Consider the following 15,741-nt stretch of genomic DNA (forward strand, 5'->3'; position numbering starts at 1 on the left):
GTGTGAGAGAGATGACAATATCCTGGCTAAACCTTATGGAATTAAGTTTACGTATTGTATTGAAATGCAAATGTTTGTGTACTCTTGTGGGATTGTATAGAACTTCTTTAAGGGGAAGGCAGGATTGATGCACTCTCTAGGAGATATTAGGAACTTCAAAGGACGTTTTGGAACAATATGTGGGAAGTGGATTTCCCAGGCAATACTTGGGGTGAGGGGTATGCAAATGATCCACCTCAAATTCATCCTTTTAAAACTGCACTTTGAACAAAGACTGGTTGATTACCTATTCACACTCTTCAAAGAGCCAGCCGGAGTAACGAGTGACTCTCTTACTCATGGGTGTTCCTGTTCAGGGCCAAAGGGGTGAAATAGGAACTTGAAACAACAGGAATACCTCTGGGTGTGGCTGGAAGGACTGTTTACCAGCCAGAGCCCAGGCTGAAGCTTGGGGGTGGGGATCTCTGGTAAGTTTATTAGCATGTGTGTCAGTTCTTTTACTGTTTTAATATATTTTCTCTGTGATGCTTTTACCTTCAAAATAAAATATGCTTGCTTAGGAAGAGCTGGGTAGTACCTTAGCCCTGTGGCAATTACACTGCATACTGTCTCTGAAGAGAAGGCAAAAGAAGCCTGCCTAGACTGCCTGTCTTTCACAGTATAGTCAGGGGACTGTGCAGCCTGGAAATACCCTGGTCAGAAGAGAAAGAGATGAAGGCAGGAGAGCCAATGGCTGGGGAGCGGGAAGCCCAGAGTGGGTGGCCTTGCTGGACAGTAGAGGGGGAATTCTGGTGCAGTTGCCCTGAGCTGTGACACCAGGATTTACCCACACTGCTCAAGGAGCTGGTGAACCAAGTAATCCCACCACCAAGTAATCCCATCTGTATCCAATATACCACCTCTCTGCTCAGATCAGAGGGCTTGCATCAGCCAAGTCTCATTCAGCCAGGCTTTTATTATACGGTCCAGCAATGGCCTATGGTATGTGATGGGCTTCCCCTGGAGCAAACCCAGAGGCAATAGAGCAGGGCCAACCATGCAGAATACCAGTGTTCTTTAATCAGGCAGGGACTCAGACACTCTCTTTCATCCCTAATGTAAGTGGGAACAACTCACCCAAAGCACAGCCCCAAACGTCAACCAGTTCTCTTGGCTACCAGCACTGCCCAGCCACCTGGCAGGCAGCACTCAGCACTAATCAGCCTGAACGTAGAACTGGTGGGAGCTGATACATAAGTCTGAACAAGCTGTTCTGCTTGATATGAAGAGGTGTGAACAGTTGGGATTCTGGGTGTGGGTGGGAGTGGAAGGGGGAGTGATCCTTTTATGGCTGTCTTCCTTGAGGTTGAAAGTTTCTGCGTGGGTGGTGGTATGATAATTGGGCCTACAAATTTACCCTGATTGGGAGTTCAATAAAATGGCACAAGAACCATCTTCTGTGCATGGGTCTATGCTCAGATTTGTCTCTGGCCAAAATAAGCGCCCTGTTACAGTGTACCGATGCGGTTCTGGCGGGACCCAACGGAGAGTGCCAATTCAGGACAAATTGCTTAAAGCTGGGCAGTTATAGCCCAAGGCTGGGGTTTCTACGCACACCCAGGCAAACCAAACCAGCCAAACAGAGAAGACTTTGGTTTTACCCCACTGGCTAACCATAAGTCACACAAGCAATTCCCTTAGACATTCCAGTTTCCCAGTATCACCACCAGTGCCACTCGTTATGGGGACAAATGGTTATGAAAACCAAGACCCCAGTAAAAGAAAAGAGGTTCTCTCGATCCCAGAGGACCAAGCCCCAGACCCAGGTCAATTTACAAATCAGATCTTACCCACAAATCACGCTGTTGCCAATCCTTTAGAATCTAAAATCTAAAGGTTTATTCATAAAAGGAAAAAAAGATAGATGAGAGATAGAATTGGTTAAATGGAATCAATTACATACAGTAATGGCACAGTTCTTGGTTCAGGCTTGTAGCAGAGATAGAATAAACTGCAGGTTCAAATTAAGTCTCTGGAGTACATCCCCAGCTGGGATGGGTCATCAGTCCTTTGTGTAGAGCTTCCATTTGTAGCAAAGTCCCTCCAGAGGTAAGGAGCAGGATTGAAGACAAGATGGAGACGAGGCATCAGCCTTTTATAGTCTTTTCCAGGTGTAAGAACACCTCTTTGTCCTTACTGTGGAAAATTACAGCAAAATGGAGTCTGGAGTCCCATGGGCAAGTCCCTGCATACTTTGCTGGTTACAAGGTGTATCTGCCTTCTCTCAATGGGTCAATTGTATAGCTGATGGTCCTTAATGGGCCATCAAGCCGGCTAGGCAGAGCTGACACCAAGTTGTCTGGAGTGTCACCCAGAAGCATAGCATAAGTTTGAAATACAGACCATATAGAGCCAATATTCATAACTTCAACTACAAAAATGATACACACATACAGAGAGTATAATCATAACCAGCCAACCATAACCTTGTCTTAGACACCCTATTTGACCCCCTTTATACCAGATTAGGTGCCACTACAAGACTTTGGTTGCAACAATGATCTATACGGTCCCAGTTCATGTCAACAACGTCACATACAGCCACGCAGTAAAACCACCTTCCTGAACAGCGATGAGCCATGCCTGACTTACTGAGGTTGATGCAGTGCGAGTGTAGACACTGCATGACCTGTGTTGACCCTAACAGTCCTCCGGCAGCTGTCCCACTCCCTGCGTCAGTGACCACTCTGGTCACAGTTGTAAACTCCACTGCCCAGCGCTCACAGAGTCTGGAAGCCACCTCCACCCCACCCAGGGGTGGCAGGTTTGTAGAAATGGTGGTGGTGCCCAGAACCTGCCTAAGGCTCTGGGAGGGAGTTTGGGTGGGGGGAGGAGGTCTGGGGTGCAGGATCTGGGCTGGGGATTAGGGTGCAGGAGGGGTGCAGGCTCTGGGAGGGAATTTGGGTGCAGAAGGGGTGAGAGGTTGGGCTCTGGGATGGAGTTTGGGTTCTGGGTGCTCCGGGCTGGGGCAAGGGGTGGGGGTGCAGGAGGGGGTGAGGGGTGCAGGCTCTGGGAGGGAGTGCGGAGGGCTGGGGTGCAGGCTGTGGGAGGGAGTTTGGGGGCAGGAGAGGGTAAGGGGGTGGGGGTGCAGGCTCCCGGCTGGGGCAGGGGGTGGGTGTGCAGGAGGGGGTTAGGGGTGCAGGCTCTGGGACGGAGTTTGGGTGCAGGCTCTGGGCTGGGGGTGGGGGTGTAGGATGGGGTGAGGGGTGCAGGCTCTGGGATGGAGTTTGGGGGCGGGAGGGGGTGTGTGGGAAGGGGGAGGGGGTGCAGGTTCTGGGAGGGAGTTTGGGGATGGGAGGGGGTGCAGGGGTGAGGGCTGTGGGGTGGGGCTGGGGATGAGGGGTTTGGGGTGTGGGAGGGGGCTCAGAGCTGGGGCAGAGGGTTAGGTTGCGGGGGGATGAGGGCTCTGGCTGGGGATGAGGGGTTTGGGGCATTGGAGAGGCTCAGGGCTAGGGCAGAGGGTTGGGGTGCAGGGGGGTGAGGGATCTGGCTGGGGGTGCGGGCTCTGGGGTGGGGCAGGGCTGGGGATGAGTTTGGGATGCAGGCAGGCTGCCCCAGGGCTGGGACCAGAGAGGAGGACTCTCCCCAGCCCTCTCCCTGCCGGCAGCAGTGAGCTCTGGGGGAGGGGCCCCCCTCTCCCTCCGGCAGCACACTCACCCCCACCACTGTCACTGCACGTGCTCCTAGGGCCACTCTCAGGTCTAGGAAGCCCCCTTGCCTCCCCTGTGGTGGGTGCTGGGGGGGGCTTCCATCACATGTGCACCTCCTCCCCTGCTGCTGCCCCTCACTGTAGCCTCGCTGGGGGTGGGGGATGGGGCTGCCCCTTGCCCAGCGTGGGGCAGGAGTGGTAACTGCAGGCAGGGGGACCCCCTGTGCTGGTGGAGGGTCCCGCCAGAAAAGGGAAGAGTCCGAGGCAGGGTAAGGGCAGCCTGCCCTGCCACTATCGGAAGGGGGGCACTAGGACCCTGTGGCAGCAGTTGATGCCAGGAGCCCGCAGAGCAGAGTCAGCGTAGAGCTGCAGGCTCCGGGGCCGGGGGAGGTGCGCGGGGGCAGCAAGTGAGGCCGGGGGACACTCGGGGGAGGCGCGTGGGGGCGGCAGGTGGGGCCGGAGGAGAGACCCGTCCCCAAACATTGGTGGAGCCAGGCCCCAGGGCCCTGAATATTGCTGGAACCCGGGCACCACGGGCCAATACAACTCGCCGCCCCTGACCCCACCACACTCTTTTAAAACCCTCTGTGTATTTTGAAATGCCTTTTCCTGATTGCCCACCTTGGCAAACTCACCTAACAGCTCATCCTTGTTGTGTGCAATTGCCCAGCCGACCATGCTGGCTCCACGTGCTAGACATGTTTCTGCCAGCAGTAGACAAGAAGTATTGGATCTCCCGGGCCGGTGGGAGAAGCAGCTGTGCAAGCACTGATACAGACCAGCCATAGAAACATGGACATCTGTGAGCAGCTTGTGCAGGGGTGACAGACAAAGGGGTATGACAAGGAGCAGCTGCAGTCTTCACCAGGGATACCACAAGGCAAGGGAGTGCAACAATAGCTCTGGTTTAAAGATGGCACTCAGCCCATCCCCAAGCTAATGAAATAACCAGGGCCGCCCAGAGGATTCAGGGGGCCTGGGGCAAAGCAATTTCGGGGGCCCCTTCCATAAAAAAAAGTTGCAATACTATAGAATACTATATTCTTGTGGGGGCCCCTGCGGGCCCCTGGGCCTGGGGCAAATTGCCCCACTTGCCCCCCCAGGCAGCCCTGGAAATAACAGTGTCAACTTTTCATTGGTTGACTCATATGAGAAGAGGTTGTTGCACAACAAACAGAGGTAGACACTCTGCAATCCTCTCCTGAAGGCTTCTAGGGAGGGCTGCCAGAGCCATTGTCGGCCTCCCTGGCCTTCTGGTACGTCTGCCACAGCTACTTGGATTTCACACGGCTCTTCTGCTGGTCCTGTGGTAGCCCTTCTCCTGCATCCTCTGAGCAATCTGCTTATAGATATTCATATTTCTATGGCAAGATTGGAGCTGTGCCTGCCCAGCCTCTTCTCCCCACTGGCCCAGGAGATCCAACACCTCCTGTGTACTCCAGGCAGGAGTGCGTCTGGAGTGTGCAGCTGGCATGGTCAGCTGGGCAATTACACTCAACAATGGAGAGCTGCTAGGTGTGCTCACCAAGCCAGGCAACCAGGAAAAGAAACTTCAAAAATTCACAGAGCTTTAAAGGGGAGGGACGGCTTCCTGTCCACCTGACCCCTGGGCAGCGGAGTTCCCAGCAGTGACCAGAGTGGTCACGTGGGGCATTGTGGGACAGCTCCTGGAAACCAGTAACTGTCGATGTCAGTAACGCAGTGTCTACACTGACACTGCGTTAACTAATTACATTGGCCCTGACTTTACGCTGCTCGGGGAGGTGGTGTTATTAAGTCAGGGTAGTGAGGCACTTACGTCAGCGAGAGCCAAATTTAAGTGAAGCCAATTCCAGAGCTAGGTCCAGGTAAGCTGCTGTGCGCCGACCTAACCGTGTGGTGTAGATCAGTGGTTTTCAAACTTTTTTTCTGGGGACCCAGTTGAAGAAAATTGTTGATGCCCATGACACAACGGAGCTGGGGATGAAGGGTTTGGGATGTAGGAGGGGCTCAGGACTGGGGCAGAGGGTTGGGGTGTGGGCTGGGGCCAGGGATGAGGGGTTTGAGGTGCAGGAAGGGGTTCTGGGTTGGGGGGGCTCAGGGCTCAGGGGATTGGGGTGCAGGAGAGGGTCAGGGCTCTGGGCTGGGTGGGTAGGCTCTGGGGTGGTGCTGGGGATGAGGGGTTTGGGGTGCAGGAAGGGGTTCCGGATTTGTAGGGGCTGAGGCTGGGGCAGGGGTTTGGGGCATGGGGTTGGGGTGCGGGCTTACCTCTGGCGGCTCCTGGTCAGCGGTGCAGCTGGGGTGCAGAGGCAGGCTTCCTGCCTGTCCTGGCACCACAGACCAAGCTGCGCCCCAGAAGCAGCCAGCAGCGGGTCCCACTCCTAGACAGAGGCACGTGACTCTCGCCTGTAGGCACCGCACCCCAGCTCCCATTCGCTGGCTCCTGGCCAATGGGAATGCGGAGGTGGTGCTTGGGGCGGGGGCAACATGCAGAGCCCTGTGGCCCCCCTGCCTAGAAGCCAGACCCGCTGCTGGCCACTTCCAGGGCGCAGCGTGGAGTCAGAACAGATAGGCACTAGCCTTAGCTGGGCAGCACCGCCGATAGGACTTTTAATGGCCTGGTCAGCGGTGCTGACCAGAGCAAGGTGACCCAGTGCCTGACATGCTGTGACCCAGTACTGGGTCATGACCCACGGATTGAAAAACACTGGTGTAGACCAGATGTTTTTCAGGAGGGGAAGCTATAAAAAGGAGGGACAAACACCCCAAGGCACCCCCCTCTCTCTCACTGCCCATTGTATTCACCCTGACGAAACAAAGGAAGCATTTGTTGGACTCTGTGGGAGGGGTTCTGACCTGAGAGTTTGGTCCATAATCTTCTGAAACATGTGGTGAGAAACTTTGCTTGGATCTAGTATAGTGAAGTTACATGCAGTGTAGATGTACCTGTGGCAGTCCCAGAATATTAGAGAGACAAGGTGGGTGAGGTAATATCTTTTATTGGACCAGCTTCTGTTGGTGAGAGACACAAGCTTTCAAGCCACCCAGAGCTCTTCTTCAGGTCTGGGAAAGTTACGCCCAGAGTCACAGCTAAATGCAATGTGGAACAGATTGTTTAGCATAAGTAGTTAGCACATATTATAAGGGGTCATTCAAGGTAGAGTGGGCTATAGTCTTATGACCACATGGGTCATTAGCATGGTTGGAACCTTTAGATCCACCACACAGACCTCTGTGACTTGAGCTAATGGAGTAACTGGTTGCAGTGCTAGGTTGTCATCCTCTATATGGCCCAGCACTCGAGGGGGATGGGACCCTTTGCCAGTGGGTTTCACAGCGATTTGCTGGCAGCAGAGGACAATGAGACTCAGGGATCTTGGGTTCCATTCCAGGCTCTGGAGGGACATGTGCTTTTGTGGGCACAGACTCTTCTGCCCCTTCCCCCCCAAGCTTGACCCCTTCTGCCCCATCCCCTCTAACCTGTCCTTGTCCTAGTTCTCTCACTTCCCCACCCTGGCTGCTCATCTCGGTCCCATTCTAGTCACCACTCTCCACTCCTCAGGCTTTTCATCCAGTCCCAATTTCCTTTCCCATACAGTCCCAGTTTCTGCCTCTCAGCTCTTCCTCTGATCTGTTTCTTTCTGTCTCCTGGCCTGCAGTCACTCCCCATCCTGTCCACATTTCCCAACCCCAATGGCGCCGAGTCCCAGTCTCCCTCTCTGAGCTCCCTGTCCAATCTCAGTTTCGTCCCCCCGCCCCAACTTTTTGTCCCCATCTCTTTGCCCAGCTGGACCCAGTTCTCCCCTCACACCCTGACTCTTCATCAGATCTGTCTCGCCTCCCTCTATCTGCTTTGCCCCCACTGGTTTGTAGTCCCAGTCTCCTTGTCTAGCCAGTCCCAGTCTCCACCAACTCCCAGTCCTAATTTTCCTCTCCTCTCCACCAGCCTCCAGTCCCACTTTCCCTCCACCCACAAGCTCCTTGCCTCAACCCACCCCCTTCACTATCCCTTGCCCCAGAGGTCCAGCTCTTATCCCCGCTGCATTTGAATCAGGTAGCTTCCTCAGCCATGTTGCCTGGGCCCAGCAAGGGGATCATTGAGAGCACAGGAGAAATAGGTTCCCTGTTTTCAGTTCCTGTGCACAGACCCGGAACCAGCCCCAGCCCACAGCAACCAAGAGCTGCAATTGCAGGAAAAGTCCTGTTCAGCCTCAGTCTGGAGCATGTTCTGTATGGATGAAATCTTCAGGGGATTTAACTGCAAAGCTCTAGCCAGCCTCTACTGAGCATGTGTGAACTGAAATTTTTCAAAGGCTTGTAACTTGGCAAAAATTTTGACAGATTTTCATGGGGATGGCAAAAGGCACGTTCCTGACACAATGGCATCCTTGTGCCAAATGTTAAGTCCCTGCTCCATAAGAACGGCCGTACTGGGTCAGACCAAAGGTCAATCTAGCCCAGTGTCCTGTCTTCCGACAGTGGCCAATGCCAGGTGCCCCAGAGGCAGAACAAGTAATCATCAAGCGATCCATCCCCTGTCGCCCATTCACAGCTTCTGGCAAACAGGCTAGGGACACCATCTCTGCCTATCCTGGCTAATAGCCATTGATGTACCTATCCTCCATGAACTTATCAAGTTCTTTTTTGAATCGTTATAATCTTGGCCTTCACAACATCCCCTGGCAAGGAGTTCCACAGGTTGACTCTGTGTTGTGTGAAGAAATATTTCCTTTTGTTTGTTTTAAACCTGCTGCCTATTAATTTCATTTGGTGACCCCTAGCTCTTGTGTTATCAGAAGGAGTATATAACACTTCCTTATTTACTTTCTCCACACCAGTCATGATTTTATAGACCTCTATCATATCCCCCCTTTAGTCATCTCTTTTCCAAGCTGAAAAGTCCCAGTCTTATTAATCTCTCCTCATATGGCAGCCGTTCCATACCCCTCATCATTTTTGTTGCCCTTTTCTGAACCTTTTCCAATTCCAATATATCTTTTTTGAGATGGGGCGACCACAGCTGCACGCAGTATTCAAGATGTAGGCACACCATTTATATAGAAGCAATATGATATTTTCTCTCTTATTATCTATCTATTATCTCCAAAGCATTGGAGCCTTAGACTTCTTAAAGAAAAGGTCTCCAGAATTTTTTAACATGGAGAAAACAACATATTTTCACTAACCTTGTTCTTGGAAATGGTGGCAGCATTTGGCTGACATTTTCCCAAAAATTCAGCCTGAGGTAGACACTTGGCATATCAAATTTCATCCCAAATGATTCAAGTTTGACAAAGGTATATGCAGCTGAAAACAGGGTCTTATAATGGGGAATGTCGGGCAACCGTAGCCTTGCCTATAAAATCTGATCTGGGACTCAGCGCTTCCCAGCATTACAAGAAGGAGCTTGCATTTGGGGAGCCAGAGGAGCTTTAAAATGAGACTGATTGAGGACTAATTAAAAAGTGCAATTGTTCCAATTTTCCCAAGTAGCAAGGAACATAACCTCACACAACAGCAGCACCGATGAGGGGGAATGAGAGGCTGGGTTGTGGAAGAGGTCAGCAACTGACCCACATGATAACAGAAATTCTCTCATTTGGGGTAAATTTGCCATTTTGGACATAGATAAAATTTCACCTTTTCCATCCATCAGACTCTTTTCAGGGATAATAGTGTAATTGTGTGTGCACACTCACACATACACACTTTGCAATCACACATGCTCATATACACATATTCACACACACACACTGTCAAACACAAATTCACACACAGACACATACACACTCACAAAACAATACAAATTTAAATTTAAATTAAAAAAGCACACACTCATTCCCAGTCCAACAACACACAAACTCTCACTCACTCACTCACTGTTGCCTTCAGGGAATCATGAAACTTTATAAAGTCAAAGGATGAGCTTGCACTCTCAGTCACACTGGTGTAAATCAAAGTTTACTCCATTGACTGTTCTGGATTTGCTCCATGTTTTCACTGGTGTAACTGAGAGCAGAATTAGGCCCATTATTTGCCTCGAGAGAGAGAAAGAGATGCTTTTGACCTTCAGATCTGTAAAGACAAGAAAGGACTCCAGGTGTGCCAGTGAAAATACAACCTGGAAGAAGCAATGAAGATGTTTCAGACGTGCTGTTTGAAAGCTGTGCAATTGAAATACAATTTACAGTTAACAGAGAAAAAAATCACAACTTTCCCACTCTGTGGCCTGGTCTACACTATGAGTTTAGTTTGAATTTAGCAGCGTTAAATCGAATTAACCCTGCACCCGTCCACACAATGAAGCCATTTACTTCGACATAAAGGGCTCTTAAAATCGATTTCTGTACTCCTCCCCGACGAGGGGAGTAGCACCGAAATCAACATTGCCATTTCAAATTAGGGTTAGTGTGGCCGCAATTCGACGGTATTGGCCTCCAGGAGCTATCCCACAGTGCACCATTGTGACCGCTCTGGACAGCAATCTGAACTTGGATGCACTGTCCAGGTAGACAGGAAAAGCACCGCGAACTTTTGAATTTCATTTCCTGTTTGCCCAGCGTGAAGCGCTGATCAGCACAGGTGACCATGCAGAGCTCATCAGCACAGCCAGAATCAAAAAAGAGCTCCAGCATGGACCGTACGGGAGATACTGAATCTGATCTCTGTATGGGGAGATGAATCTGTTCTATCAGAGCTCCGTTCCAAAAGACGAAATGCCAAAACATTTGAAAAAATCTCCAAGGCCATGATGAACAGAGGCCACAACAGGGACACAACACAGTGTTGCGTGAAATTTAAGGAGCTGAGACAAGCGTACCAGAAAGCCAAAGAATCAAATGGACGCTCACGGAGGGAGGGGCGACTGATGACTGTAGCTATCCCACAGTTCCTGCACTCTCCGAAAACCATTTGAATTCTGGGTTGAGCTCCCAATGCCTGAAGGGTCAAAAACATTGTCGCAGGTGGTTCAGGGTATATGTCGTCAGCCCCCCCCCGTGAAAGCAAAGGGAAAAAAATAGTTTTTCGCCTTTTTTCACTGTCACCGTATGTCTACTGGATGCTGCTGGCAGACGCGGTGCTGCAGCGCTACACGGCAGCATCCCCTTGCCTTGCCTTGCAGACAGCAGACGGTGCAGTATGACTGGTAACCGTCACCGTCGTCCCGTAGGTGCTCCTGGCTGGCCTCAGTGAGGTCGGTCGGGGGCGCCTGGGCAGACATGGGTGCTCCTGGCTGGCCTCGGTGAGGTCGGTCGGGGGCGCCTGGGCAGACATAGATGCTCCTGGCTGGCCTCGGTGAGGTCGGTCGGGGCCGTCTGGACAAAAAAGGGAATGACTCCAGGTCATTCTCTTCTTTAAGTTTTGTGTAATGGAGATTCAGTCCTGCCTGGAATATCATGCCAGCTGGAGGCTTCTGCCTCAGGCTGCTCTCCCAGTCGGCAGCACCGCACGGTCGCACCTACCCCAGCCTACCCCTTGCTCCCAGGGCTCACAATCAGATACTTAGACCGCTACATTTTGCTGCAAATAAAAAAATAAAGCTGCCGTTTAGAACTGTCCCCCAACATACATATCCTGGGACCTTTTGTATTTTACCAGTGTCAACCAAAGGCCCACACACAAATGGAGATTCAGTCCTGCCTGTGCTTATCACAGAGTCCCATTTTCAGCTATAGGCTGAGCAAGTGCAGAATGGTGATTCACTCGACTTCGCTGTAAGCCAACCGCCCTCCCCTCCCCCCTTTGATCTCTGCTTGCAGAGGCAATAAAGTCAGTGTTGTTTCAAATTCATGCATTCTTTATTACTTCATCACACAAATGGGGGGATAACTGCCAAGGTAGCCTGGGAGAGGAGGGAAGCAATGGGTGGGGCTGTTGTAGGGGCACCCCCTGGAATGGCATGCAGCTCATCATTTCTGCAGGATTGGAGATATATCCTATCTCCTAGAACTGGAAGGGACCTTGAAAGGTCATCGAGTCCAGCCCCCTGCCTTCACTAGCAGGACCAAGTACTGATTTTGCCCCAGATCCCTAAGTGGCCCCCTCAAGGATTGAACTCACAACCCTGGGTTTAGCAGGCCAATGCTCAAACCACTGAGCTATCCCTCCCCCCCGGCTGTGTGGGGCTCTGACCTGGAGTGGCCGTTTGCCTCTCTGGTTCTTTAGTAGGCTTGCCTGATATTCTAGGCAGGACTGACTCTCCATTAGACAAAACTTAAAGAAGAGAATGACCTGGGGAGTCACGCTGGAGGGTAGGGATAGGATACAGAGGGACCTAGACAAATTAGAGGATTGGGCCAAAAGAAATCTGATGAGGTTCAAAAAGGACAAGTGCAGAGTCCTGCACTTAGGATGGAAGAATCCTATGCACTGTTACAGACTAGGGACTGAATGGCTAGGAAGCAGTTCTGCAGAAAAGGACCTAGGGGTTACAGTGGATATGAGTCAACAGCGTGCCCTTGTTGCCAAGAAGGCTAATGGCATTTTGGGCTGTATAAGTAGGGGCATTGCCAGCAGATCGAGGGACGTGATCATTCCCCTCTATTCGACATTGGTGAGGCCTCATCTGGAGTACTGTGTTCAGTTTTGGGCCCCACACTACATGAAGGATGTGGAAAAATTGGAAAGAGTCCAGCGGAGGGCAACAAAAATGATTAGGGGTCTGGAGCACATGACTTATGAGGAGAGGCTGAGGGAACTGGGATTGTTTAGTCTGCAGAAGAAAAGAATGAGGCGGGATTTGATAGCTGCTTTCAACTATCTGAAAGGGGGTTCCAAAGAGGATGGATCTAGACTGTTCTCAGTGGTACCTGATGACAGAACAAGGAGTAATGGTCTCAAGTTGCAGTGGGGGAGGTTTAGGTTGAATATTAGGAAAAACTTTTTCATTAGGAGAGTGGTGAAGCACTGGAGTGGGTTACCTAGGGAGGTGGTGGAATCTCCTTCCTTAGAGGTTTTTAAGGTCCGGCTTGACAAAGCCCTGGCTGGGATGATTTAGTTGGGAATTGGTCCTGCTTTGAGCAGGGGGTTGGACTAGATGACCTCCTGAGGTCCCTTCCAACCCTGATATTCTATGATTCTATGATTCCCATTTTTGTCCAGGCGCCCCCGACAAACCTCACCAAGGCCGGCCAGGAGCACCCATGACAGCAGCAGATGGTACAGTATGACTGGTAACCGTCTTTGCCAACTTGCAAAGCAGCAGATGGTACAGTATGGCTGGTAACCGTCTTTGCTAACTTGCAAAGGCAAGGGGATGCTGCTGTGTAGCGCTGCAGTACCACGTCTGTCAGCAGCATCCAGTAGACATACGGTGACAGTGAAAAAAGGCTGAACGGGCTCCATGGTTGCCATGCTATGGCGTCTGCCCGAGCAATCCAGGGAAAAGGGCGCGAAATGATTGTCTGCTGTTGCTTTAACGGAGGGAGGATTGACTGACGACATTTACCCATAACCACCCGTGACAAATTTTTGGCCCCATCAGGCATTGGGATCTCAACCCAGAATTCCAATCGGCGGGGGAGACTGCGGGAACTATGGGATAGCTATGGGATAGCTACCCACAGTGCAACGCTCCAGATGTCGACGCTAGCCTTGGTACATGGACGCACACCACTGAATGAATGTGCTTAGTGTGGCCGCATGCACTCGACTTTATACAATCGGTAGCCAAAAATCGAATTCTGTAAATTCGGAGTAATCCTGTAGTGTAGACATACCCTGTGAAAGCTACAGAGGGGTTTTGTTTCTTTCCTCTGTGTCCATGAAAAACACAGGGGCTGTTTTCCCTTATGCAAAATTGTTTTTGCAGCACCAGTTTGGGAAGTTTGGTTTGCTCCTTGGGCTTCTATGGAATCATTTGTATATTTTAAAAAAATATCATCTGGATGGAGAAGGAGAAATCTCATCGTTGTCCAGCCCGCAAATTCTCTTGAAAAGGAGTGAGAATGTCCATCCGGTCTCAGCCACGCCCAAGCCAGTGCCTGCATTCCCCTCAGAGAGGCTGCTGTTTCCCTGCTGCTTGGGCAAAACGATAGCGTTGTAGCTATTCAAACCCCTGGCAGCTCCCAAAATGCAATGTCCTGTTTCTGATTCTGCTCTGGGGGGCTTTCCAGAACAGCTTCCCAGCCAGCCTGAGTAGTTATATCTGGAGGGCCAGGGGGGCACTGTCAAGATTAGGGAGATTTCATGCTGCCTTCTGGCTCTTTCTCCACTCTGCTTCTCCCCTCCTAGTTTCCCAAGAGCTGTGTCTTCTGGACCAGGGCTTGATCTGATTATGAGTGACCAGCGGGGCCATGTGAACAGCCTCTTCCTGAATGAGGAGTCAGCCAAGCGTCTCAGCTCCAACAGCCGGGTGCAGCGCTTCCAACAGGCAGTGCAGGAGCGGGCAGCACGGGTCAAGAAGCGGATGCACAGCATCACCAAAGACAGCGCCAAGGGCTTCCTCAGGAGAAATGCCTTCGTCCTCTTCACCATCACTGCTGTCCTACTGGGTAGGGAGCCTGTGCTCTGCAGGGCGGTGCTGTGCTGCCTGGGGAGATTCATTAAGCTAGCACAAAGGGTGATTAAAGAAGCGTGCCAGGGGTCAGGGTTCTGCCACAAGCACACTCTGTGCCCTTGGACAAATCCCTTCATCTCTCAGTGCCTCCATTATCAGGCATTGCATTGCAAGAGCATCTACAGATGCCTGTGAAGGATCAGGGCCTTATTGTACTGTCCGTTGTTCCCACCTGGAATGCAGAGCCGGGCTTCGCCTCACAGAGCTGGCTGGCTCTGCACTAGGAATGTTTTCTGGTGTAAGGATGTTGGGCGGGGTGATTCTTTACAACAGTTTGTAGAGGCAAAAAGTGCTCATTTCGTTGCAGTTATTCCAGAAAAAGGACTTCTTTAGATCATTTCCCTTGGGGACCTGTATAGCTTTACTAGCTAAAAAGCCCTGTGCTGCTATAAGCTGTGCCTCCACTAAGGGGGTTTGCTGCTCCTGGGAAAGTGAGGATGATATGAGAGCCTCAGGCACAAGGCACTGCCTATGTGCAAAGCAGCATGGTTCCAGCACACGGTGGCTCATAACAGCCAGCCTCAGAAGAGAACTACAGAAAGTGACACTAAACCTCCGCTGCACAAGGCTCTCTGAGAGCTTTACAGACAGTCAGTCCCTCAGGAAGCCTCCCAGCCCCAACAGGGTAAGTCTCCTTATCCCCACTGCCCAGAGGGGAAACTGAGGCAGGGAGCCGTCCTGTAACCCGCCTTAGGCCAGCCGCAGGACGTAGGGTAGAATCTCCATCACTTGGATTCTTTAAATCAAGACTGGACGTCTTTTTCTAAAAGATCCACTCTAGCTCAACCATTTCAATTGGCTCGCTGCAGAATCATGGGCTGAAGTCTCTGGCCTGTGCGATGCAGGCAGTCAGATGGACTCTTCTAGCCTTGAAGTGTTTGCATGGGGGAGCTGCGTGGCTAGAAATACAACCCAGGAGTGCAGCAGGGAAGTTTAGAGCAGTGCTGTTCCCCCCCTTGCTAAGAGCTGGCTGGCTGGTGCACTCTCATGGTGTGGCTCCTGTTTACCAGACGGGGAGCTCACCATTTACATGAGCAGCATCCCCTGTAATAAGGGAGGGTCCCAGGAAGCCTTATCCTGGGGAAAGGGCCATTCTCCATGCCCGGCACATTCGTGCTCACTGAGGCAATGGCTAAAGGACAGGCCTCTCACAGGGGGCTGTGTTTAACCCTTTGATTGCACAGATTCATTCCCTCCCAAGTCAGCATCTCACCTCAGCCTGTAATTTAGATGTGGTGGCATCCCAGAGATCTGAACCCAACGAGGTGGCTCTGAGCTCTCAGTGCCCGCTGCACAGGAGGAGCTGTGCCAACAGTGGTGCTAGCAAGCTATAGGGAGCGGAGGGGGAGGTGCCTCTCATCGCTGTAGCGCGATCCCTCTGGCTGCCAAGGAGCTGCACTCACAAGCTGAAAGGCAGCTCAGCTGAGGAAATGGGGAGGAAACTGGGGGGAACCCTTCAAGCTTGAGAAGTGGTTTGGAGGGCTCTGCTCCCACAGGGGTGGGACACTCTGTTATT

The 15,741-nt window shown here is 51.7% G+C and overlaps 1 protein-coding gene across 1 annotated transcript in view; it reads left to right on the plus strand.

Annotated features, from left to right (window-relative positions):
* Positions 1-15,741, plus strand: part of LOC135894000 (excitatory amino acid transporter 1-like) — a 55,811-nt gene that overhangs the window by 1,051 nt on the left and 39,019 nt on the right. Inside the window, exon 2 of the mRNA XM_065421967.1 lies at positions 13,901-14,160. Within this exon, the coding sequence (XP_065278039.1) occupies positions 13,901-14,160 (260 nt within the window). The remainder of the gene's footprint in view (positions 1-13,900; positions 14,161-15,741) is intronic.

Source organism: Emys orbicularis, chromosome 24 (assembly GCF_028017835.1).
Source record: "Emys orbicularis isolate rEmyOrb1 chromosome 24, rEmyOrb1.hap1, whole genome shotgun sequence".
Taxonomy (NCBI): Eukaryota; Metazoa; Chordata; order Testudines; family Emydidae; genus Emys; species Emys orbicularis.